We start from the raw sequence: 24,543 nt of genomic DNA on the forward strand, positions 1-24,543 counted from the left end.
CGTTATGTGCCGAATCATAATCGATGAAAACATAATAATGGAAGTTGGAACTTTTTCACTGCCGTCAGCCGAGTGATATTTATTTTACACTTTTTATAGCCCTGTGACGTTTTTATTTTCGTCAACTTATTCCGACCATGCTAAGTCAATGACCGTAGGTGACCGTGATCTGTGGCCCATGGCTGTTTGTAATCATGTTCGTTTTCTTGTGCGTGACCGTGACCATAACCGCACCTTGACATAAATGTGACATGAACGTTTCCTGTATCTCATTGCCTATCTGACAGCCGCTCTTCTATCTCTCCATTCCAGGCGGACATGCGTCTGATGCCGCCGCAGATCCCGGACCGGCTCTCCCGTCAGCGTCTGTCGGTAGCCAACGCCCAGCAGCCGGACGGAGAGCCGGCCGGAGACGATATCGGCAACGCCTTCGATGCCGAGTGTCTGCGACTCATCAACGAGTACTACTACGGCGTGCGCATCTTCCCCGGTCAGGACCCGGCGCATGTGTATGTCGGCTGGGTGACCACTCAGTACCACATCCACGGCACCACGTTCAGCCAGCAGGCTGTCAGGAAGGTCACCGTGGCGCATACGGATGGATATGGACAGTTCGGCGACAGGTCAGTGACCGTGTGGATGACGCTCCTCTCCGCTGGCCGCAGTTGGGTGATGGGGTAAACTGAGGGTTTTGACATAGTGCAGTACTTGGTTTCTAGATCCGCTTTCATAATTTTTCCGATTTTAGTATGATTTTTTTCTTTCGAACTACTCCGCCACCCATTATTAGGTGACCAGGAGTGCCCCCACCCTCAGCCCAGCGACTCACAGCACCTTACGTTAACACCAGATAAAAATAAAAAAGGATAAGTCGCGGCACTCCCAGCTAGGAAAATTGAAAAAAAAACAAAGTAAGCAAAAGAAGTGCGGGAACCGGTTAATAAATAAAGAGAGCCAAAGTAGTCATTGCTGAAAGCAGCGGATGACTGTTCTACTACATCTAAGAAAGAAGTCATTCATACATGCATACATAATTGGTTATTAGAGTGCATTCAGCCTTTCACTCCTAGAAGAAAAATCAGCAAATGGCAATCCAGTGGGGAAACATTTCTGGTCAATTCGAGCGCAGGTCAACAGCCAGACTTTCTAGGGCCCACCAGCTAAGCAGGGCTTGTTGCTGATGGACCCCTTCAAGTCCGGCGTTCCATTTGAGTGGGGACGTATCTCCTGTGTTGATAATCACAAAGGTAGGTTACATTATCAACACATCATTGTCAGCCTAGCCCAACAATAAATGCACCAATATGTCCATTTATTATTGGGCCACTTGTCGAGATGCTAAGCACTTTGTATGAAAAGTACTAGGTAAGCGTGTGTATTACGCTATTTAGGTATGTATTGCTATTTATTATCATGTTCTTGTTGTTTTTCTTATTGTAAGATTTAACATATTTTCATATTCATTTATAGGTATATTTACGAGGATACTTAGTACCCAGGATTACTTAACTAATACTTTTGCTAATACTTCACTTAAACTTTTGATAAGTACTTTTGCTTAGTACTCACTAAGTAAGATATTCTTTACATATTTTTTGAAAGTGTTTTTTTGATTGAGGTACTTCTTCTAATAGAAGATCTTTAGCTATTAAGTCATTCCAGAGTTTGGGTCCGATGCAAGGAAATGAGTAGAGCCTGTAATTTTTTGTTGAAAAAAACAGGTTGAAAATGATGGATATTTCTTGTCTGATGGATAGGGTCAGTTGAAAGATGAAGTAATCGTCTTACAGAGACTGGTAATTCCTGCATTATGTACTTATGCATGATAAGCATTATTTGAAGTTTGGCTACGTCTTTAATTTTAAGAATACTATATTTTTTAAATATTGGGGTAGCACTTTGTGGTGGGAAAATACCTTCAATTAGTCTCATGGACCTTTTTTGCAGAATTACCAGCCTTTGAAGGTGGTTTTCATAGTTGGAACCCCAAATGAAACAGCAGTAGTTGATGTAAGGAAAAATCAAAGAATAATATAATTGAATGAGCTGCTGTTTTGGGATAAAGCGTCTAGCTCTTGCAATCATTCCAATGTTTCTGCTGATAATTTTACATATGCTACTGATATGAGATGTGAATTTGAGGTCAGAGTCAATAAGGATTCCTAAATATTTCACTGTTTTCATTTCAACTACTGCTGTGTTTCTAATGTAAATGTTTAGCTTTTCAGCAGTTCTCCGTTTTGAATATACTTGGAGAAATGTTTTTGATGGGTTCACTGTGAGGTAATTTGCTTCTAGCCATTCAGATATTTTTGACAGGGCTGCATTTGTTATTTCTTGAAGTGTTTCTCTGTTTTTATGTTTGAAAAATATTGCAGTATCATCTGCATACAGCATAATTTGCCCTTCAATTGGAAGATTTGCAATGTCATTTAAGTATAGAATGAAAAGGAGTGGTCCAAGAATTGACCCCTGCGGCACTCCTATTTTTATTTCTCGTTCAGTTGACTTGACCCCTTCTATCTGTACCACTTGAAATCTGTTTGTTAAGTATGATTTGATTGTTTTTAGAATATTTCCTCGAAAACCCATTTTGTTTAACTTTTCTAGTAGTATTTGGTGTTCTACAGTGTCAAATGCTTTTGAAAGGTCAAGAAAGACACCTGCTATAATGTTATTAGTTTCCAGTGCTTCAGTTATGTAGTCTTGAATAAGCATGACTGGCATGTAGGTAGAGTTATTTTTCCTGAATCCAAATTGATTGTCTGAGAGAATGTGTCTGCTTGTTGCAAAGTCTGTCAGTTGGTAGTGGATAACCCTCTCTAATATTTTTGAAATTATTGGCAAAATGCTTATTGGTCTGTAGTTAGATAAGCTATTATGATCTCCACTTTTGAATATTGGCTTCACAGATGCTATTTTTAAGGGATCTGGGAAGGTTCCTGTTGAGAGGCATAGGTTGAAGAAATAAGTAAGCTTTGAAAGGATAGGTTTGTAAGAATGTTTCAATATTTTTGAATTGATTCCATCAATTCCAGCACCAACATCTTTAAGCTGATTAATTATTTGTTCCACTTTATCTTCAGTGACACTAGAAAAGTTAGTCATTTCTCCTTCTGTCTCTCGAACATTTTCTAAGGGATTTGTGTTGTTACAAGGAATATTTTGTTTCAACTTTTCCCCTATTTCTGTGAAAAATTTGTTGAAACTTTCAGCCATTGACATCATTTCTTGACCGCTATTCTCAGTGTTATTTAGTGTTTCACCTGGCAAAATATCACATTTGCTTTTTTGTTTTAGAAGTTCATTTAATGTTTCCCATGTCTTTTTGGGGTTCCTGTTGTTTTTTTTGAAATTCTGCTTCATAGTAGGCCTTCTTTGAGTTTGTAATTGCCCTATTTAGACAGTTTCGATATTTGTTGTATTGTGCTATATTGTATGAATTAGGATTTTTAAGTTTGTTCACAAACATTTTGTTTTTGTGATTGATGGAACAGAGTATAGCTGGGGTCATCCATGGTTTTATGAAGTTATTTTTTCTTGAGCATGTTATGGTTTTTGAACACATAGCAATGCCATCCTTGTATGCTTGTATAATCTGTATGCAGGCCAGTTCAGGATCTGTTTGAGTGGTGAGATCATCAAGACTCTCTATTAGGTGGCCCTTCAGGTGTTCAATTTTATTGTAATCAAATACTGTTCTTTCCTTATCCTTCTTTTCTAATATTTTATATTCAACATTTGCAGTTGTAAAGATTACAAGGTGGTCTGAAAGGTCTGTTACAATTACCCCTGGTACTACTATTTTAGACAAGTCATTTGTGAAGATATTATCAATAAGAGTACTTGAGGTTGGGGTAATGCGGGTAGCTTTAGAGATAGTTGGCAAAAATCCAAAACTGCACATCAATGTAAAAAATGATTCATTTGCAGGATTATTATTAATTGAGAATAAATCAAAATTGAAGTCACCTGCAATGAATGCAAGCATGTTTAGTGCGGTTAAGGCGGAAAGAAACTGTTCCATTTCAAGAAGAAATTCCCATTCATTATCAGGGGGTCGATAAATTTGACAAATAAGGAAAGATGGCTTGTTTCCATTAGTTACCTGTAAGGTAACTACTTCTGCTGTTTTGAATTCATGTAGTATTATCTTTTGGATGCCAGTGAAATATTTGTCATAAGCAAAAATTGCTGATCCCCCTCCTACTTTAGTTTCTCTGCTTTTGTAGAAAGCCATATATTCATCCCCTAAGCAAAACTTATTTTCTATTTTTGGATTGAGCCAGGTCTCTGAAATGCATACAAATGCCATCTTCTGGTCTATTTGTGCCAAAAATGTTACAATTTCATCAAGTTTATTCACCATTGAACGTGCGTTTATATGGATGATAGAAATGTTATTTTCAAAACAGTTCAGGCTTCTCACCTTGGTACATTCATGAAATTTGCAGCTGGTCCTGACCTTATCATATTGGGAATGAGTCGTGGATATGTTGCTTATATCATTTATGAAGGGATCAAAGGTTAAATTATAAAGATCAGATAAGGTTGACTCGTCAGCCAGCGTACCAGTTACCGCGATAGATAAGAAAAACGGCTCTCTCTATCGTCTGGATAAAAATAGGCCCCGCCCATCCCAATCAGCTGCTGCATGACGAGTTGATGACGACAACCACTACTTACCAGCAACCAATCTAGGGATAGCGTACGTGACAGTAATGGTGCAGCGGTTGCAAAATATTACATTGTTATTCAAACGGTTTTTGCTTTTAGGGCCTTGTTAGATGAGGATGAGGTTAGATTGAGATTAGATGAGGTGTTGATGAAGGCAGGTATTTTTTTAAAATATTTTTTTTGACAATTTTTTGCCCTTGTTTTACTTAATAGCTCAAGCTGAACCCGGGACCACCTGAAGTCAAAACCTTATTTTATATAACATGTCAATGCTGATGCTGTCTTGAAATGTGAAATTTAGACAATGGTAATAGGAATAATGAATAGCAATTTCACCAACAACATTTTAATCTCTAGGAAGTGCAATTAAAATTAAAATCACTGTCTGCCACACTGCTCCGATCCTGGTCATGCAACCGACGTTCATGGGTGGTGTTTCACAAATTCACGGCAGAGCACTGCAGTGCGCTGCGTCATGCGTGTGTCAGAGCATTGGGTTTCCATGGCAGTGTCAACAAACTTCACTGTGACGCGAAGCTATGACAGCATCCCAGAACGCTAGCACGCTGCAGTACCAGCACCAGCAGCATGCTAGCAGTATTTGAACTCAAACCTCTGTTCTTGGTACGGTTTTTCAGAACCTCTCACTCTGTTCCAAACGCGATTCATCATAAACTAAGAGATCACATGCAACGTCATTTGAGTGATGCTATGGTATGCCGTAGCTACCAGTGCACACAGTGTCTGGATGGTGAAACAGGGCCATTATTAATCACATTTGCTTTGCTTTGTTTCAGCAGAAACCTGTCTGCACATGGGAGGAGTGCAACAAAAGCCCATCAAGTTCATGCATGGCAGTGGATCTTAACAGGAGAAAATCAGAAAGAACATGGATGCTTGTAGATTGCAGTTGTACACTGCTGTTATCACCTGATGTGCGTGGCTGGCAATTGGCATTGCTCCTGGCAAGAACCACCTGCAAGTGATGAGATGGTGCCTCAGTCGTTGAGTGTGCTGCAGTGTGAGAGGCGCCCTGATCTCTACTTTGTGATGGGTTTCCATTGGAGGTTCAACTGAGAAGTGAGAACTGACTGTGACCATGCTTGAGCATGCCAGTGGAGCTTTACATGCTGAGGGCAGCTTTTGAACAGATGCTGACCATGGCATGTCCCATCCAGTTATCACGTGCACAGAATGGTGGGGGGAGGGCAACTCTGGGCTCTTGAGTCAGCCCTACTGCACAGGGGGTACAGATGGCCGCTTACGTTTGGTGTGTCCTGCACTGCATTATCAAGCCCAGTCTGCACCACAGGCAATGGGTCGGGCTGCACTATATTAAAGGCAGACTATCTTGCAAAGGAGGCTGACATCCTCTCCCATAATGACACACCAATTGGCAATCATCGCTGCGATGATCACGAGGGTGTCCGCTTATCTGCCATGGTGAGGTGGAGAGGCAGCTGGCCTGAGGGATAGTTTTACTTCATCTGAGGCCCCCTTTCCCCGCCTGCCAGGCCCGGTCAAACGACCGCTTCACAGTGAACGACTTGCAGTGGATGCCGTCCCACAGCGCAACGAGCGCGCCGACCAGAGGCGGCGGCCAAGAGGCGGCCGCGCTCCCCCAGTCGACGGTCCCGGTGGACGTCGGCAACGCCCACCGCGCGACCATCAGATCGGCTCGCGACAGCGCCGTCGCCGACTGACCGCATGACTGGTATCTGTTCTTGATGTGGGACCAACTGCCACCGCCGGTCGCGGAAGGGCATCGCTCATCGGCCATCGACGTCCAACAGCTTCGCGTGGGTCACTGTTCGGGCTGCCAGCAATACACCGAATCGGATGGAACCCTGTCGGCGAATGCCGGCGGTGCCCCGACATCGACTGCGCGGCGGCCAGTGCATCGCGTGCCGGGAGGAGGCTGGCACCCCCGATCGGTCATTGGTCACAAACCGTGTCCCAGCTCATGACTGCATCCAGCTCTGTGAGATGTTCTGCTGCAGTCTGCCGCGTGTGTTGAAAGAAGAATGAACATGAGAAAACCTCAAAACTTTATGCCTATTCGTATTTGACCAGTATTGGAATAAGTTTGGATTTTGAGAATTTGTGTCCCTGTGCTTGTGCCTGTGTGGAAAGGCATGCTTTACGGTGTACCATCTCAATTTGTGCGGCTGCTGACAGGCCACCTGGGTGCCAACGTATGTGCGAATCCGCGAATACGTTGTGTTTCGTCAGTCAGTATCGTTCTGAAAATATTGACTGCAATAGGCTATATAGCGTATGACGGTTCAGCCCAGCAGTAATAACTGACCATTGATTGGGCGAATTTTGTGTGGTGGTTCGCTAATACATAACCTAAAGAGTGTTTTGCCGGAATCGTTTAGTAGCAGAACTGACCGGAATATAAGTAGAATGCAACGGTTTGAATCGTTAATTTGTTGAAACGATTGTTCTCTGAGACCACTGTGTAACTTTTGACCTGAGAATCACCAATTATAACGACAATGGGGAAGCAGTAGGCACTGTAGAGTGTAGGCAACACTATATAGTTGGCACACTTACGGAAGCACACGACTTACGCAGTGGACATCTGCATCATGCATGTTAAGGTTTACTGGGAAGAGTGAGAAATTAGTCAGAATATAACTGACTAAGGAAAATAGGCGATATTTCCAATTGAGCTGGGGCGGAGAGGGGGAGGGAACGTGTGGTCAGCTATGCCAATAATTTATTCTCTTTATGCAGCTGTGTAAAAGGGCGTCCGTTTTTTGGGTGAGACCTTCCCCATCGGCCATTTCCAAGCTAAATCGTGGTGGAGAGTCTGGAGACCTCAGCCTCGGTAGTCGGTACCCTGCGCGCTGCGCCACCTTGCGAAACATAAAGCAGCAGTCCTGACATCTACAGGCGTGGCTTTTCATGAAAGCGCGGATGTGTTCGCGCTTATGCGAAGAAAATTCTTCCGAGTATGGTTGATAATGAGATTAATTGTTGTCGTTTATTTATTAATTCATTAGCAAAAGTACCCTAATAAATCGGTAAAGTAGCTTGAACTGTATCGTATTTCCTTGGGAAAAAATGACGAACTCATCCTAAGACATCCAGATTATTGGATGCGTTCGTCAGTTGTAAGTAGTTCAAGTTTTTGGGAAAATTTGCTTGTGGAAAATCATAATATTTCAAAGATATGCCTATTTTCGAATAATCAATGCATTTATCTGCATTGAAAATGATTGTAAAGCAAAAGTGCAAAAGATTATTGTCAACTTATTTTCTCAAATCACAATCTACGAACGCACAAAACTCCAGCTTTTAATTTAGTGCGTGTGCGAATTGCGGTCAAGAAAAAAGATTTAAACTGTCTATATTCCTCTTGAAACAATGAAGGATGAATGAGGAAAACGCTGTTTTGAACAATTGTATATTTATTTTTCTTAATTAAGCAAAAGTACAAAATTTTCAACTATTATTACATTTGCTCTCACAAAACCCATCACTTTTTAGCATGACGTCATGTCAGCCAAATTTACTAGCGCCATCTCTGGAGAGCATCTTTCGAAACCTCCAGACGATAGAGAGAGCCAGAAAAACTACGCTCAAATGTACTACGCGTATCACCACTTGTTTGTAGCACTACTGATTGAGGTGCCTCTGAGGAAGAGGAATAATTGTATTGTGTTATTTGTTTGTTTCTCTTGTTGTAACTACAATAGTACAACATTTGGGCAGTAATCTTTCCAAGGTATTTTATGAAAATTCAAAACCTGCTTTTATATTCAGTATTATCACAAAATGCCAAATAATTGTAATGAGCAAAGTGAAAGGAAAGATAATAGTGATGTTTGCCAGTAGACAAATCTGGATGACGAAATACGTTTTACCCATTCATAAGGAATATGTAAATTAGGGGAGCACGTGTTTTGTAGTACCAGCCAAGGTCTCGTGTGTAAATTGTAATGTGGGGTGTGTAGGTACCAGTGGCTGGCAGGAGATGATAGAAGAAAGGTAATACCAATACCTTACTATGTTATTAAATGTGTTTTATATTAATTTCAACGTTTCAAACTTGTTTGAGGCTAATTCATTGGGTGAAAGTTTATGTCTGCATTAAGGTGACATGTGTTCGGTTGATTCAAATCAAAATGAAATCAGCCACAAAATGGCCATGCTGATGCATATGATATTGCAAACATTCACCAGAGGAGGCTGAGACACGTTTAAACATTAGCAAGGACAAGGGACTTAAGGTAGGTCAGTGTGTGGGGGGGGGGGGGGGGGGGGGGCGGGGGGCGGGGGCTGATGATTTGAGACATGCTGGTGAGCAGGGGATAGCCTGTTTTTTTATTTTTAAAGAACATCCTGAGGTAAGAGAAGCAGGCAGGTCCCTGGCATAGCTCATCAATTTCACCTGAATGATCATAGAAGGAAAAGCTATTTCAAAAGCAAAACTATAGGCTTCTAGAAATATTTACAATACTCTTTTATACCAGCACTCAGCTAAAACTTGTATTGCTCAGTCAGGGGAATTGCTCTGTGCTTACTGTTGAGCAACATTGTAGTGTTAGTCTCAACATATTTATTCAGTTGCCACTAAGATAAACCAACATTGGAGGGTAATAACTGGAATGTCCTTCAGCTTGTTTTCCAGGTCTCAGTCTGCTCCTTGGCAGAACTTTGTTTTATTGCCATAGCAAGTCTTTGCTGTGGAAACTCCATAATTTTCAATGTGCTCAGGAGTGGTTGCACTCAAATTTATTTACATGTCCCTGATGCTCTGTGTTAAAAGCTCTATGTTGTAGAGTTTGGGCTTGTTTGCACTAACTGCATCAGGCAGACGTGCAGCCTCACTCACTCATTCACACTCACACTCACTCACATGCTCCCACGCCACACCAATAGCACACTGGCAGTGTGAGCGGGAGCATGTCCAGGGACATTTATGAAAAACCATTGCATTGTTTGTTTATATGCTAAGCCAAAGTTCTTCCTCCAATGATGTTTACCAAAGTTGCGAATAGGTTTGGCACAGCTGAATGAGATTCCCTGTCAAGTGACATTGAGCAGATGTAGTGATAGCACAAGTGCTGGCTAGTTAACTAAGAAATATATTTTTTTTTTAATCAGTGCCAGTCCTTCAAAAGATCATCAGTGGTTTAAACAGAGCCCCTCTGTCCAGGTCCGCCACGCCCACCCCTGCCACCTCTCCTGTTCCGAGTGACCACAAACTCCTCAAGGTCAGCCCTCTGCTCAGCAACTCGTCCTGATGGGATGTTGTTCAGGGTCTGGGAGCGAAGGAAGTTTTGGTTGGATGACTGTGGGGTGTTGTTTCTTTTTGGGGCCTGTTCCACAGCTTGGATGATTTCGTCCTTGGTCATGTTGGCTCGGATGGGGATGTATCTCTGGTCTCTGGTTTTGCGTGCCATGATGACGCCGTTCTTGGTATGATAGTTGCAGATTTGGCCAGCCTCCCACATGTCACCCAGCTGCTGGATCTGCTTTGATCTTTTGGCTGTCAGGTTTTCATGGATGGTGATCCTTGCCTGTGCTGTCTGTGTTTGACTGAATTTGGATTCGTAAACCGCATTGCGGTCATCCAGATCCTGGAATTTTATGATGACACGTTTGTTGTTTTTTAAGCGATGGCAAGCAGATATCTGTCCCTTCAGCTTTACTCCTAGTTTTTCCTCGATCACGGCTTTGGTCAGCTGACGAGTCTCAGAGGGAGTCTCATAGTGGTCAGCTTTGGCTTGCGGAAAGCCTCCACCTCCCAAGATCAGGGAATCCTTGCGGCTGTACTGTTCCACATCATCTAAGGCCTGGTCAAGTTCTGCTAGGGTCTTTTTCAGTGTCTGGTTTTCATCCTTCAGTTTTTGTATCTCCTCTTTCACTTTTTTGTTTTCCTCCCAGATTTTTTTCATCTCTCCCTCCATCTCACTAGTCACCTCCTTAACAGCTTCCTGAATAAGTCTCTTAACATCCCCTTCCTCCATGGCACCTCTATGCGCAGATGCTACTTTACTTTATGCTGAACTGCAAACAAGTAATGGTTTGAAAGTGAGAAGTCTAAACTCTAGTCAAAGGTTACGTTAACAATTATAATAGCCTTGAGACAAAAAAAAAACTATTTTAATCCTATAATATCCTCGGCCTACCACTAAATCACCACACCGACCACACCCAAGTCTTCACGAGACAAAATTGGCGCACGTCCGCTCGGCTCGATCGTCCGGCACGAATGATGTTCTTTATCAGAATCGCGCAATCTGATAAACAATGAAGTCGGAAATCCGATCTCGGATTCTGGACTTGAAGAAAGTCCAGTCGGAAATGTAATGAAGTTTGTTGATCTTTGACGGCTGGCACTTAACCCTCGCACGACCAGGCCATTTCTCATAACACGAACGACCAGGGGGGGGGGGTTGTTACGACCCCCCCTGGCGTTTCGAAACGGAAGGTCGTAGAGCTTAGCGGCAAAAACCAACGGATTGCTCTCAACGAGATCTCGCGATTGGTGGTATATTTTTTGGTCCTAGGTCACATTTGACCTACTTATGACCGGTCAAAGGTCAAATTTTCCGAAAAAATCAAACTTTTTCAACTTTCCGCGGCGATTGCGGCAAAACGGTGGGAGATATCGACTTGAAACCTTCACTATCGTGTTTCTTGATCAATTCTCTATCGTTTGGTATGTATTTCCTTTCCCTAGCTCTAAAAATGGCGCGTTGGGAGCGCCGGAAGTCGGCAAGGTCACAGTCGGCGGCAGAAATTCGAAAAATCAAAATTTAAATTTTTGAAATGTGATTGTATTTTTGGATTCGGGAGGTCCATTTGCTCCCTATAGAAGCTAATATTGCTGCATATTCCCATTGAGGTGACAAGAATTAGCAAAATAGTGGTTCGGGCGCTTTTCAAAAATAGTACCGGACGCTGTTCCTCTTGTGACGTCATAGCTCCGTGACCTGACCTGACCCGGTCAATTTTCTTGCACCACACGATAGCCAATGCTTGCCCCAACATGCATGGGAAGTTTCATCATGATCCATCAAACAATGTGGGTATCACCGGCAGAAAACCTAGGGATTCGGCGCACACGTTTGGTAACTGTCGGCCGGAGGCTGTACCTCTTATGACGTCATAACTCCGTGACCTGACATGACCCGATCAATTTTTTTTCGGCAAAAGATGCGCAAAGGTTGCCCCAGAGGGTATTGAAAATTTCAGCCCGCTACGACAAGCCGTTTAGCGTGCACTTCGAAAAAACCTCAGGGGGGGGGGGGGGTTGATACAACCCCCCCCCCTAGGCGTTCTAGGGTTAATATGTCAGCTCTGTTCTGTGTCCGGTTGAGCCCAAAGTAGCTGTGTGCAAGGCGTCCGAAGTAGCTGTGTGCATCTGTGACTGTGTGCAAGGCGCTGTCTACGTCCCGGCGAGTTCAGAGTGTGCTGAGACAATGTATGCCTGTGTGCCACCAGTGTGGACCGCCACAGCTGCTACATGGTGCGGGCCGACGACCTGCTCTCGGAGGTCTCGGCCGACGCGTCGGGCAAGGGCGCCTCGCAGGGCATGTCGATCGGCTGCTTCATCGATACTTCGACCGGAGTCATTGCCTTCACCTGCGAGGGCAAGGAGACTAACATCAGGTTCAAGGTGAGATCTCATAAACAACATCAGCTTTGAGCTTCATGTCGAATACCGGGAAAACATCGCCAGAAAGCGCTGCGAGCCCGAAAAGGGAGGCGTGAGGGGATGTGGATAGGTTTGTGTTGAGGTAGAAAAGGATGGATGAATGCAAATGGAGCAAGCTTTGTGCCTCATAAGCTATGGCTTCCTATTTTTTCTTGCTCAATATGAGCAGATAAGTATCTGACTGTTGTGTTTCTTCTCTCCGCTCTATACAGATGGAGCCGGGCGTGAAGCTGTTCCCGGCCGTGTTTGTCGAGGCCACCAGTAAGGACGTGCTGCAGATCGAGCTCGGCAGAACGCCCACTTCCCTGCCGCTCTCCGCTGCCGTGCTGCAGAGCTCCGAGAAACACGTCGTACCGCAGGCGAGTACAGACCGGGTACCGGGCGGGGGTGAGAGCCGGGAAAACGAGGTCCGAATGCCGAATACTGACCATCTTATAAAAAAACGATCTTTATTATTGAGACGGGTATGATCCGTTAGGTTCGTACTATATCATATCCGTTGCAGCGTTTGATATTACTTAGGCATGAGTTATGTGTTTCCCTGTTGTCCGTGTGAGAATGTTGACAAATACGCCTTTAGTGCTCCAAAAAGCTACAGATGATCTAACTAAACTGTCTGACTGCCATCTGTCCTTCCAGTTCCCGCCTCGTCTCAAGTTCCAGCTGCTGAAGCCGCACCAGTGGGCGCGCGTGCCCAACCAGAGCCTGCGCGTCCACGCGCTCAAACTGTCCGACATCCGGGGCTGGTCCATCTACTGCGAGGACCCGGTGCCCATGCTGGCGCTACATATACCCGAGGAGGACCGCTGCATCGATATACTGGAGCTGATCGAGCATGAGCGACTGCTCAGGTATGGTATAAGCTGCTGTTCAGGAAAGGAACGGGCGACTGCCGCTGGCTTATGAGGTGTCAGGGTGATGGGCGTTGAACTGTGTGCTCCGTCGGCAATGGAAATACATGCAGGAAGTGCATGAGAATAGCCTGTTTTTGAACGTCAAGAATTCTTCACTCTTCAGCAGTGTGCACCTACAGTGATTTACCTTCACAGTGATTACAGCTATCTATCTTCATCATAGAAAAACCTACGACGTTCTTGCCAAGTCTTCTGGTCTTGTCGCGTCAAGGAAACTTTTGCAAATCGCTTCTCTGACTGAAATAGATAAACAGCAACTACCCGCCAACTGTTCCGCACCTGACCGTCTGACCCCCCCCCTCTCCGTCTATCTTACAGTTTCCACGCGCACACGCTGGAGCTGTACTGCGCAGTGTGCTTCCAGTCCAACTACCGCGGCGCTCACATCCTCTGCCACCACGTGGACGACAAACAGCTGCTCTATGCCATCCGGGCCGAGTACATGTCGGGCCCGCTGCGGCGCGGATTCTACGACCTGCTCATCGCCGTGCACATGGAGTCCCACGCCAATACCATGTGAGTGGTGGCCGGGATAAACTTTTGACGGCTCGAATGCGATCGTCATGTGGGTGGCTGCCAAGACGTGCCGAAGGCCCGTTTATTTCTTACGGACTGACCACTGATCAGCACAGAGATGGTTATTTATGCTTCTTTATTGTCACTTCGATTCTTTCTTTTGCTTCAGTGAGTTTAAGTGATAGGTGTCTTTGATCACCAGTAGGATAACGTTACCGTCTGCGTCTCTCTTTGTGATATAATCAAGGACATGTGACTATCTCTCAGTGAGCTGACCGATGCCCTCCACTCTCCCGCAGGGAGGTGACCAGTAACGAGTACGTCATCCCGCTGGGTCCCGAGCTGAAGCAGCTGTACGACGAGCCCGGCATGGCCCACAGTCTGAGCGTCCAGACGACCATGTCCGTCCAGCCGGCCATGGCCACACTGCCCGTCACAGACACCAGCGGTAGGTGTAACACTGCCCGTCACAGACATCAGCGGTAGGTGTCGCCGTCTTGATTCACTCGTATGGACACCTTGCTATCTGGTCTAGGGTGGAAGGGCGTCGCTGTGATACTTATGTGCTGAGAGGGACGCTGCGTCGGGTGCGCTGAGTAGAAGACACTTGACGCAAAGTAAGGCATGTCCTGGTGCTAATTTTTTTCATAACTGCTGGATTATATATGGTAACGCTTGTTATGCATCCAAAGTTTTGCCAAGGAATCTATTTTCTTTATGCGCGTGTCTTATGCGTGCTATTTATTTTCAGAGAAAGTGAACGAACTGGCGATCCCGTACTTTGACTTTGAGACGGTGCGCGTGTTTGTAATGGAGGCGCTGAAGGACGCCTACGTCAAGAACCAGGTGCACACGCGGGATTCAATCGGTGGATCCAACGAGACACTATTCGTGTGAGTACCGGGCGGGCACGGGTAGACCGGGATGAGTACGATGGGAGGTGGGATGAAGAGGAAATGCTATTTGTGATATAGTCTTGATAAATATTGTCGTCCTCGTTTTTTTGCATTTTCCTAACAAATGGGGGATCAAAATGTAAATCACAATACTTAAATTGGTGCATCTCGTAGTGTTTTCATAACTACCCATACACGACGATACGTGCCTTTTTATGAGTCCGGGCTCTCACGTTTTGGCAATCCAACGCTCTACCAAGTGAGATACGGGACAGGCTTATCCTAAAGCCTATGATATTGTAAACCGCCCTTTTATAGTTATTCGGTCATCGTTATGAACCAAAACGGGCTTAGCTTCTACTTCTAGCAGTTTGCCTTACTGACAAATTACGCTCGTGCTATCCCGCAGGCCGCTGCTGAAGCTCTGTGACAGACTGCTGCTGATCGGCTACCTACGAGACGAGGACATTCAGGATCTGCTGGTGATGATTGACCACGCCTCCTGGGACCCGACCTTCGACCCAGAGGGAAAGGACCAGCACAGGTCAGTATCGGTCATCATTCTGACATGGGAGGCGAGTCGTTGACAATAATGGATGATTTTAGGGACTAGCCCAGTCGCGTAGTTTCTCGTATGCTGCTTTTTTTTGTTTCCTTACGGTTCTTTGATGCCTCTGACTACAAACCGACGGTTACTGACTGACCGCGGTCCTTGCAGGCGGGGTCTGCTGCAGATTAAGATGGCGGAGGGCTGCAAGCTGCAGATCTGCTACCTGCTGCACCATCTCTATGACATCCAGCTGCGACACAGGGTCGAGAGCATTGTGGCCTTCAGGTTAGATGTCTTAACGACACGGAGTGAAACTACACAGTTCAAGGAACATTCGAGCCAATTATTAAATGAGCGCGTCATGTTATAGCATAGACGGAAAATGTGAGCAATGCTGCTTTAAATAAATGACAAACCACACTGGCTGTATAATGCAATGTTAACCGTAATGTTAACAAGGTTAACATGACCTTAGGCCGGTACCTAATCTAACGCACAGTCCTAGTTCTCCAATTGACTGTCTAGTCGAAGACCAATAAACGACCCCTTTTATCAGTGTCTTTCTTACCACCGGCGTTACACATTCACCGACTTGCCACCACTGACACTGTGTCTGTGCTCCGTCAGTCACGACTACGTGGGTGAGCTGCAGCGGGATCAGCTGCGCCGCTATGTTGACATCAAGCAGTCTGAGCTGCCCTCGTCGGTCACTGCGCGCAAGACCAAGGAGTTCCGCTGTCCGCCTCGTGAACAGGTCAGCACAGACTAGGGAACAGAGTTGCACTGCCCACCTAGGTGAACATGTCAGTTCGGCGAAGGGAATGGGGGTTCTGCTGTCGAACAAGTAAGCATATGATGAAGCCTGCTTTTTTATTATATATAGGCTGCGGCGCTTATGAGGCACTAAATTTGACCTACGGTACGCTTTTCCCCGACAGATGAACTCGATTTTGAGCTTCAAGAACCTGGAGAACATCGACCCGGACGACGTGTCAGTCGGCGACGATCTGATCCAGCAGATGAAGGACTTCCACGATGTGCTGATGAAGAAAATCTCCATCGTCACCGCCGAGGAGGAGGGAGCAGAGGACGTACGAAAGCAAACATTTTAAATATCTCGCATATTTTAAAGCCATCAAAGTAAATCAGAGCTTGCATATCCTGATGGGAAGTAAGAAGCAATATGGAACGATCATCCAGCTGCGGTCGCGCCTTTCAGCGCCTTCAGCACCATCCAGCGAAGACCGTGGCGTCCCATCTTTCCCTTGCCTTTAACCTCACAACCGCGTTTCCACCTACAGGCGGAGAGCAGCCAGCCCAAGTCGATGAGCTCCACCTTCCTCTCCGTCATCGGTATGGTGAAGCAGGCCGAGGCGGCCGCCGCTGCCGATGAGGAGGAGGAACAAAGTCCCGAGGACAAGTTCCGGCGCGTCCTGGTGCCCACCATCGTCCGCTGGGCAGAGGAGAGCTTCATTGAGGACTCCAAACTGATCCGAGAGATGTTCAGGTATGTAATAGCCGTTTTCACGACGGCCATCTGGTACACATTTAGTGCACATCTGGTGCAGATCAGGTGCAGATTTGGTCAAATCAGGTTCAGTGTGTCTCTTAGTAGCTATCAGCTAGGGCTACACTAATTGCTTATATGCCTGCTTTGTCGTATTATCAGAGAGCATCATCGACTAAAACACTGAAATAAACTCATAAAATGAAGATATTTGCTGTAAAAGAGATTAGGTGCAGATTTGGTCAAATCAGGTGCACTCTCCGGATAGACCGTCGTGAAAACGGCTACTATGTAGTTACGTGAGTGACGGGGTTGTGCAACAGCATTATGAGCGCTCGTAATAACTGCATCGTTCGGGGTAACTATCTGTCATATTATAAATGAATCATTTAGCTTTTTTTCTTATGAGTCGAAGCTCGGTTATTTTTGCTAATCGACGATGACAATTTTGTCGTTGAATTGTGTAAACTTATGCGTGTTTTTAACTCGTCGAGCTCCTTCATTTTTTTTCTTTCGCCGATGTATTTGTTGAACAGTGCTTAGCATTTACCGTTGTCCGTTCGTCTCTATTACAGACTACTGCTGCGCCAGTATAACGCCGTTGGCGAGCTGATGAAGGCTCTGGAAAAGACGTACGTCATCAACGCGAAGACGAGCGTCGAAGTGGCGTCTCTGTGGAACTTCCTCTCCAAGATCCGCGCCCTGCTGCCCGTCCAGATGTCGCCGGAGGAGGAGGAGCTCGTCAGGAAGCTGCTCTGGTCAGTCGCGACTCAAATACAGAACCCAGAACCGTGATATATGGCAATCATGGCTCACGTCCAGTTCCACATCGTACTTACTTACCGCAAAACGTACTCACAGGCTCTACCTTTTCGGCATACCTCATCCGTGGCATCACTTTTAATACATAAACTAATTGATGCAGCCAAATTTGGCCACTTTGTCTCCCGGATGACTATGAATATTCGCAACTACAAAAATATTCAATTGCTATATAGAGGCCAAAGTATTGAACTAGAATGCATAACCGTAATAAATGATGACGGGACCGGGGACAGTGGCTGGCTCGTTACCGTTCTCCCGGGTCCTGCACCGTGCACGCCGACCGGTGCGGTGCCCCGGTCTGTGTGTGTGCCAAGGTCGCCCGGTCCGGCAATAGCGGCTGAGCGGTCAGGGGGTGAGGGAGGGAGGACGGTGCACGCACGGTACTTGCACTGACCGGAGAAGGAGAGAGGGGAAGGAGAGAGGAGAGAGGTGGGGTGTCTGCAGGGCGTGCAGACGCTCCACTGAAGGGTGACAGAGGGTCCCCAGCGGCCGGACCGTGACTGGACGGTGACTGAGAGATGGGGAGCCGTGTCGCTTTCGGACAGAGTACGACAGGGAAGAGATTAGAACGGGCACACCACATGGACGATTAAAATTCCGTGTAATAACGGTAGCGGGTAGAAAGTACCGACTATTTTCGGAAGGCAATCTTTTCTGTAATTTTAGCGTTTTTATAATATGTATTATAGATTCTGCGATTTCAAGGAAAGCTCGAGTTACAATGGCAGTTTCTTTTCTATGAAAAGTTGATTGTTGAAGCAAATTTAGCATTTTGTCGGCTCCCACTTGCAAGCTGGAATTTCTCTTACCTTTTAAAGGAAAAGGGCCACCTTCGTGAAATATGAAGAAATCGTTGTTTTTCATTTTGACATTATTATTTTTCATTTTCTTTTTAAAACTGGTGCCAGAAGTGCACAATTCGCGAAAAAGTATTTAAAACTATTTAACATATTGGTACTATGTTGATACTCTCTACGGCACCTACTGTATGATGGCATAGCGATGATGTCACACTCAAGCCAATCAGCGTTCAGAAGACAGACTCGTCGGATTGTGTCAGATAAGCTGATTGGTTAAAGCTGAGCTGGTTGGAGCTGATTGGTAAAAAACCAAAGCCTCGCCGCGGGTGGCTGTATTGTCGGATAAGAACGCATTCCTGGGATAAGGACGCATTCCTGGCGTATTTTCTTTTAAAATTGCCGATAACTACGAATGGAGGCCGAAATCGGCCGTAAGGAGGTAGTCAGATAGGTTTTCGGACACGGGCTACAAGATGGCTATCTCAGTTTCAATCCCCATGTTAAAGGTGGCCCTTTTCCTTTAATGTTATTTTTAATTCTTGTAGTGCTCTTTGTATGTAAGGCATGTAGGTGATTGGTAAATTCCTTTTTAATGACCTCCTTACAAATTATTTATGTTTTTGATGTATTTAGCTTGATACAAATTTTCGGCCACGGGCCTTGATCACATATCAGTTTAAACACAGACACGAAAGACACACAGACACCAATGCAGTTACAGTTTTGCCAGTTTTTCAGTTTCTGTACAACTTCGCGTGATAAAAAAGCACAATATACCTACAGTTCTAAGGAATATGTTAGATGGGCCCAACAAAAACGATCATAGACAATCTAATAGGTCAAAAATTAACTTTAAATTCGTTTTCGTATTCGATTCATTCATCTACTTTTCAACGTTCACTCATGTACATGCACATAAAACCCGATAACTACATAATGTACCACGATGATACATTTCGATTCAGTTGCGGCTTTAGCTTTCGGATTTGTAGCGACTCACTTATCTTTCGGTGTGGATGGTCGCCGGTTTTTTGAATGATTTCCACCGTTAGAGGAATTTCACCCCTTTGAAGTTCTAATTCTCTGTGAGCCGATCTAAAGTGATCACCAATGGGTGTGTCTCGGGTCTTGTTCTTGGCGCTTACGACATGCTCATTAAAACGTAGCCTAATAGGCCGTTTTGTCTCGCCCACATATGTTACTTCTTCTCCACCTTTCTGGCAGACGCTACATGTGATTCTATACACTACACCTGCGGTTAGGCACTTCCCTTTCAATCCCGACTCACAAGTATTGCAAACTCGCGACCCTGCTGGGCACTTGGGATGGGAGAGGGCAGAACGTGTGAGGCGGCTTTTCAATGTGTTCTTGCTTTGCCAGGCTACTCGCAAGTTTAAATCAGTTTTTCTCACGATGGCATTGACTTTGGCACAGACGGTCTCGTCGATATATGGTAGAGTCAGGTACCCGTCTAGCTGCTGTACTTGCTGCTTTTTGTGGTGCCGGTGCTCTCCATTTGTCGTCGGATGTGTCTCTGCTCGGGTAGCCTCTCGTTGCAGCCTCCGCACCAACTGTTTTCTGTAGCCGTTTTCTTCGAATAGCTGCTGTATCTTCTGGCAGGAGCGAGCACGTGCCGCTGCATCTGACGACAGTCTGATGGCGCGTCGAAACTCGGCTCGTATCACTGCCTGCTTGGTCTTCATGGGATGTGATGATGTTTGATGGATGATGATCCCGGAGTGATTTGGCTTTATATATAGCTCTGTTTGGTACTTGGAATTTGAGTTCACAGTGATGAGAGTGTCCAGAAACGGTACGTTTCCAGACTTACTGCTATCTTCCAGAGTGAACTTGATTCTCGGGTGGATGGAGTTGAGGTACTCGAGGAACTTGTTCAGCTCGTCTCGTCCGTGAGTCCAGACTCCAATGGAGTCATCAATATACCTCGAGTAGAACTCTGGTTTCAGCACTGCATTGTCCAGTGCACGCGTTTCGAATTTGTGCATGAATATGATGGCTACTGGGGGTGCCACCTTGTTGCCCATGGCGATGCCGACTCGCTGTCTGTAGAACTCGTTGTCGAATTCGAATACATTGTTTTCGAGGCAGTGGGTGAGAAGGCGGGTGACGTCATTTGGTTCTAGTCCACACAGGTCGATTTCGGCTCGGTGTTCGTCTATCATATCGGCAACTGCTGACACGGCTTCGTCTAGAGGGATGCTGCCATAGAGATTAACGACATCGATGCTAAATACTATAGCACCTGGGGGCAGCTGATGTCCCGGAAACTTGTCGCCCAGTCGTTTCAGGTATTCACCCGTGTTTCTGAGGTGTGCTGGAACCTTTTCCAACAGCTGGTTCAGGATCCTCTCCAATAACCAGGACGTTTTCTCGGTTGGTCCACCACATGCTGAGACGATCGGCCTTAGGGGAACTCCGTTTTTATGGTTCTTCGGAAGTCCATAAAATACTGGTGTTCTGGAGTTCGTCGGTGTCAGATCTTTGATTAGTTTCTCGGGGAGCTTATCTCTACTCGTTTGCTTGAACAGCTGCTTCGTTTTCGCTTCGATTTTGGCTGTAGGGTTGTTCGAAAGTTTATCGTAGTTCGTTTCGTCATCTAAAATAGCGTGCGCCTTCTCTACGTATGAGTCCTTGTCCAGTATCACCAGTCCCTTACACTTGTCGCTAGGCTTCACTATTATGTTCTCATTGGCTTGCAACTCCTTCAGTCCTCTTCTCTCTTCTGCTGTCGTGTTCATCGTAGTCTGGGCATGATTCTTGTACGTGTTCAATATCTTCTTCTTGAGTGCTTTTAGCTCTTGTTCTGTGTTACTGTTGGAAGGCGGAGGTTGTTTCTTCACTGCATCTGGGAAGTTCGGTTTGAATCTTCCTCTGTTGTGTCTTGTTTCTGGCTCTCCTTGATCTTGTTCGCTGTCCCTTGTTCCTTGCCCGGTTTGCTCGTCTTCTGCGTCTCTGTCAGGTACTGGTGTCTCTTGCATCGGGTTTAAAGCATTCGAAGTCCGGCGTAAGTAATCTTTCCACCTTTTTCCATATGCCAGTCTTTCAACTCCTGCTTCGACTTCTTGTAAAATAGAGTCATTACTGTTGGAAAGTACTCATTACACCTAAAATCAATGACTCTATTTTACAAGAAGTCGAAGCAGGAGTTGAAAGACTGGCATATGGAAAAAGGTGGAAAGATTACTTACGCCGGACTTCGAATGCTTTAAACCCGATGCAAGAGACACCAGTACCTGACAGAGACGCAGAAGACGAGCAAACCGGGCAAGGAACAAGGGACAGCGAACAAGATCAAGGAGAGCCAGAAACAAGACACAACAGAGGAAGATTCAAACCGAACTTCCCAGATGCAGTGAAGAAACAACCTCCGCCTTCCAACAGTAACACAGAACAAGAGCTAAAAGCACTCAAGAAGAAGATATTGAACACGTACAAGAATCATGCCCAGACTACGATGAACACGACAGCAGAAGAGAGAAGAGGACTGAAGGAGTTGCAAGCCAATGAGAACATAATAGTGAAGCCTAGCGACAAGTGTAAGGGACTGGTGATACTGGACAAGGACTCATACGTAGAGAAGGCGCACGCTATTTTAGATGACGAAACGAACTACGATAAACTTTCGAACAACCCTACAGCCAAAATCGAAGCGAAAACGAAGCAGCTGTTCAAGCAAACGAGTAGAGATAAGCTCCCCGAGAAACTAATCAAAGATCTGACACCGACGAACTCCAGAACACCAGTATTTTATGGACTTCCGAAGAACCATAAAAACGGAGTTCCCCTAAGGCCGATCGTCTCAGCATGTGGTGGACCAACCGAGAAAACGTCCTGGTTATTGGAGAGGATCCTGAACCAGCTGTTGGAAAAGGTTCCAGCACACCTCAGAAACACGGGTGAATACCTGAAACGACTGGGCGACAAGTTTCCGGGACATCAGCTGCCCCCAGGTGCTATAGTATTTAGCATCGATGTCGTTAATCTCTATGGCAGCATCCCTCTAGACGAAGCCGTGTCAGCAGTTGCCGATATGATAGACGAACACCGAGCCGAAATCGACCTGTGTGGACTAGAACCAAATGACGTCACCCGCCTTCTCACCCACTGCCTCGAAAACAATGTATTCGAATTCGACAACGAGTTCTACAGACAGCGAGTCGGCATCGCCATGGGCAACAAGGTGGCACCCCCAGTAGCCATCATATTCATGCACAAATTCGAAACGCGTGCACTGGACAATGCAGTGCTGAAACCAGAGTTCTACTCGAGGTATATTGATGACTCCATTGGAGTCTGGACTCACGGACGAGACGAGCTGAACAAGTTCCTCGAGTACCTCAACTCCATCCACCCGAGAATCAAGTTCACTCTGGAAGATAGCAGTAAGTCTGGAAACGTACCGTTTCTGGACACTCTCATCACTGTGAACTCAAATTCCAAGTACCAAACAGAGCTATATATAAAGCCAAATCACTCCGGGATCATCATCCATCAAACATCATCACATCCCATGAAGACCAAGCAGGCAGTGATACGAGCCGAGTTTCGACGCGCCATCAGACTGTCGTCAGATGCAGCGGCACGTGCTCGCTCCTGCCAGAAGATACAGCAGCTATTCGAAGAAAACGGCTACAGAAAACAGTTGGTGCGGAGGCTGCAACGAGAGGCTACCCGAGCAGAGACACATCCGACGACAAATGGAGAGCACCGGCACCACAAAAAGCAGCAAGTACAGCAGCTAGACGGGTACCTGACTCTACCATATATCGACGAGACCGTCTGTGCCAAAGTCAATGCCATCGTGAGAAAAACTGATTTAAACTTGCGAGTAGCCTGGCAAAGCAAGAACACATTGAAAAGCCGCCTCACACGTTCTGCCCTCTCCCATCCCAAGTGCCCAGCAGGGTCGCGAGTTTGCAATACTTGTGAGTCGGGATTGAAAGGGAAGTGCCTAACCGCAGGTGTAGTGTATAGAATCACATGTAGCGTCTGCCAGAAAGGTGGAGAAGAAGTAACATATGTGGGCGAGACAAAACGGCCTATTAGGCTACGTTTTAATGAGCATGTCGTAAGCGCCAAGAACAAGACCCGAGACACACCCATTGGTGATCACTTTAGATCGGCTCACAGAGAATTAGAACTTCAAAGGGGTGAAATTCCTCTAACGGTGGAAATCATTCAAAAAACCGGCGACCATCCACACCGAAAGATAAGTGAGTCGCTACAAATCCGAAAGCTAAAGCCGCAACTGAATCGAAATGTATCATCGTGGTACATTATGTAGTTATCGGGTTTTATGTGCATGTACATGAGTGAACGTTGAAAAGTAGATGAATGAATCGAATACGAAAACGAATTTAAAGTTAATTTTTGACCTATTAGATTGTCTATGATCGTTTTTGTTGGGCCCATCTAACATATTCCTTAGAACTGTAGGTATATTGTGCTTTTTTATCACGCGAAGTTGTACAGAAACTAAAAAACTGGCAAAACTGTAACTGCATTGGTGTCTGTGTGTCTTTCGTGTCTGTGTTTAAACTGATATGTGATCAAGGCCCGTGGCCGAAAATTTGTATCAAGCTAAATACATCAAAAACATAAATAATTTGTAAGGAGGTCATTAAAAAGGAATTTACCAATGTTATTTTTAGGTGGTTTAGATGATGACGGGTGAATGAAACGAAGGCCAACATCTCCGAAGGGCTAGGACGTTCAAACTTGCTTCAACAAAACTGTCAAGTTCCGAATTACTGAACCTGACTTTAATTGCTACCACTTTCGACTCGGATCATGCCCCAGCTTGAAGTCTTCTGATGTCTGTTTTTTAACTCTAAAGAATTCCATTGCCGTGGCCAATGCCGTGAGATACGGCTCGGTGCGGCAGCGGTCAGTGCAGAGTCGGTGCACTGCCGCCGCCGCCGCCGCCGCCGCCGCCGACCGAAGCCCCGCCTCCCGCACGTGACCGGCCGGTCCGACCAACGGCTGCACAAGTTTCATGGCCACGAGCCGCCGGCGGCCGGCCGAGCCGCAGCCGCCCGAGCGCCGCGGCCGCCGCCGCTTTGCGCCACCAAATTCATGATCGGCTAGTAGATGCCCATAACTAGCGAGACAGCGGCGGCGGCCGTGGTCACTGACGTTGGCCGTGAGGCGGCGGCGGCG

At 45.8% G+C, this 24,543-nt stretch overlaps 1 protein-coding gene across 7 annotated transcripts in view; it reads left to right on the forward strand.

The window, feature by feature from the left end:
* The window catches only part of LOC122368271 (ryanodine receptor-like), a 124,521-nt gene that overhangs the window by 28,329 nt on the left and 71,649 nt on the right, over window positions 1–24,543 (forward strand). For all 7 annotated transcript variants that reach the window (XM_043342042.1, XM_043342044.1, XM_043342047.1 and 4 more), the window contains 13 exons: window positions 313–623; window positions 12,142–12,316; window positions 12,568–12,714; window positions 12,995–13,206; window positions 13,588–13,785; window positions 14,085–14,233; window positions 14,537–14,678; window positions 15,091–15,225; window positions 15,400–15,516; window positions 15,859–15,985; window positions 16,170–16,322; window positions 16,533–16,738; window positions 17,314–17,496. In XM_043342042.1, the coding sequence (XP_043197977.1) occupies window positions 313–623; window positions 12,142–12,316; window positions 12,568–12,714; window positions 12,995–13,206; window positions 13,588–13,785; window positions 14,085–14,233; window positions 14,537–14,678; window positions 15,091–15,225; window positions 15,400–15,516; window positions 15,859–15,985; window positions 16,170–16,322; window positions 16,533–16,738; window positions 17,314–17,496 (2,255 nt within the window). The remainder of the gene's footprint in view (window positions 1–312; window positions 624–12,141; window positions 12,317–12,567; window positions 12,715–12,994; window positions 13,207–13,587; window positions 13,786–14,084; window positions 14,234–14,536; window positions 14,679–15,090; window positions 15,226–15,399; window positions 15,517–15,858; window positions 15,986–16,169; window positions 16,323–16,532; window positions 16,739–17,313; window positions 17,497–24,543) is intronic.

Source organism: Amphibalanus amphitrite, unplaced genomic scaffold (genome assembly GCF_019059575.1).
Source record: "Amphibalanus amphitrite isolate SeventyFive unplaced genomic scaffold, NRLGWU_Aamphi_draft 000935F_arrow, whole genome shotgun sequence".
NCBI lineage: Eukaryota > Metazoa > Arthropoda > Thecostraca > Balanomorpha > Balanidae > Amphibalanus > Amphibalanus amphitrite.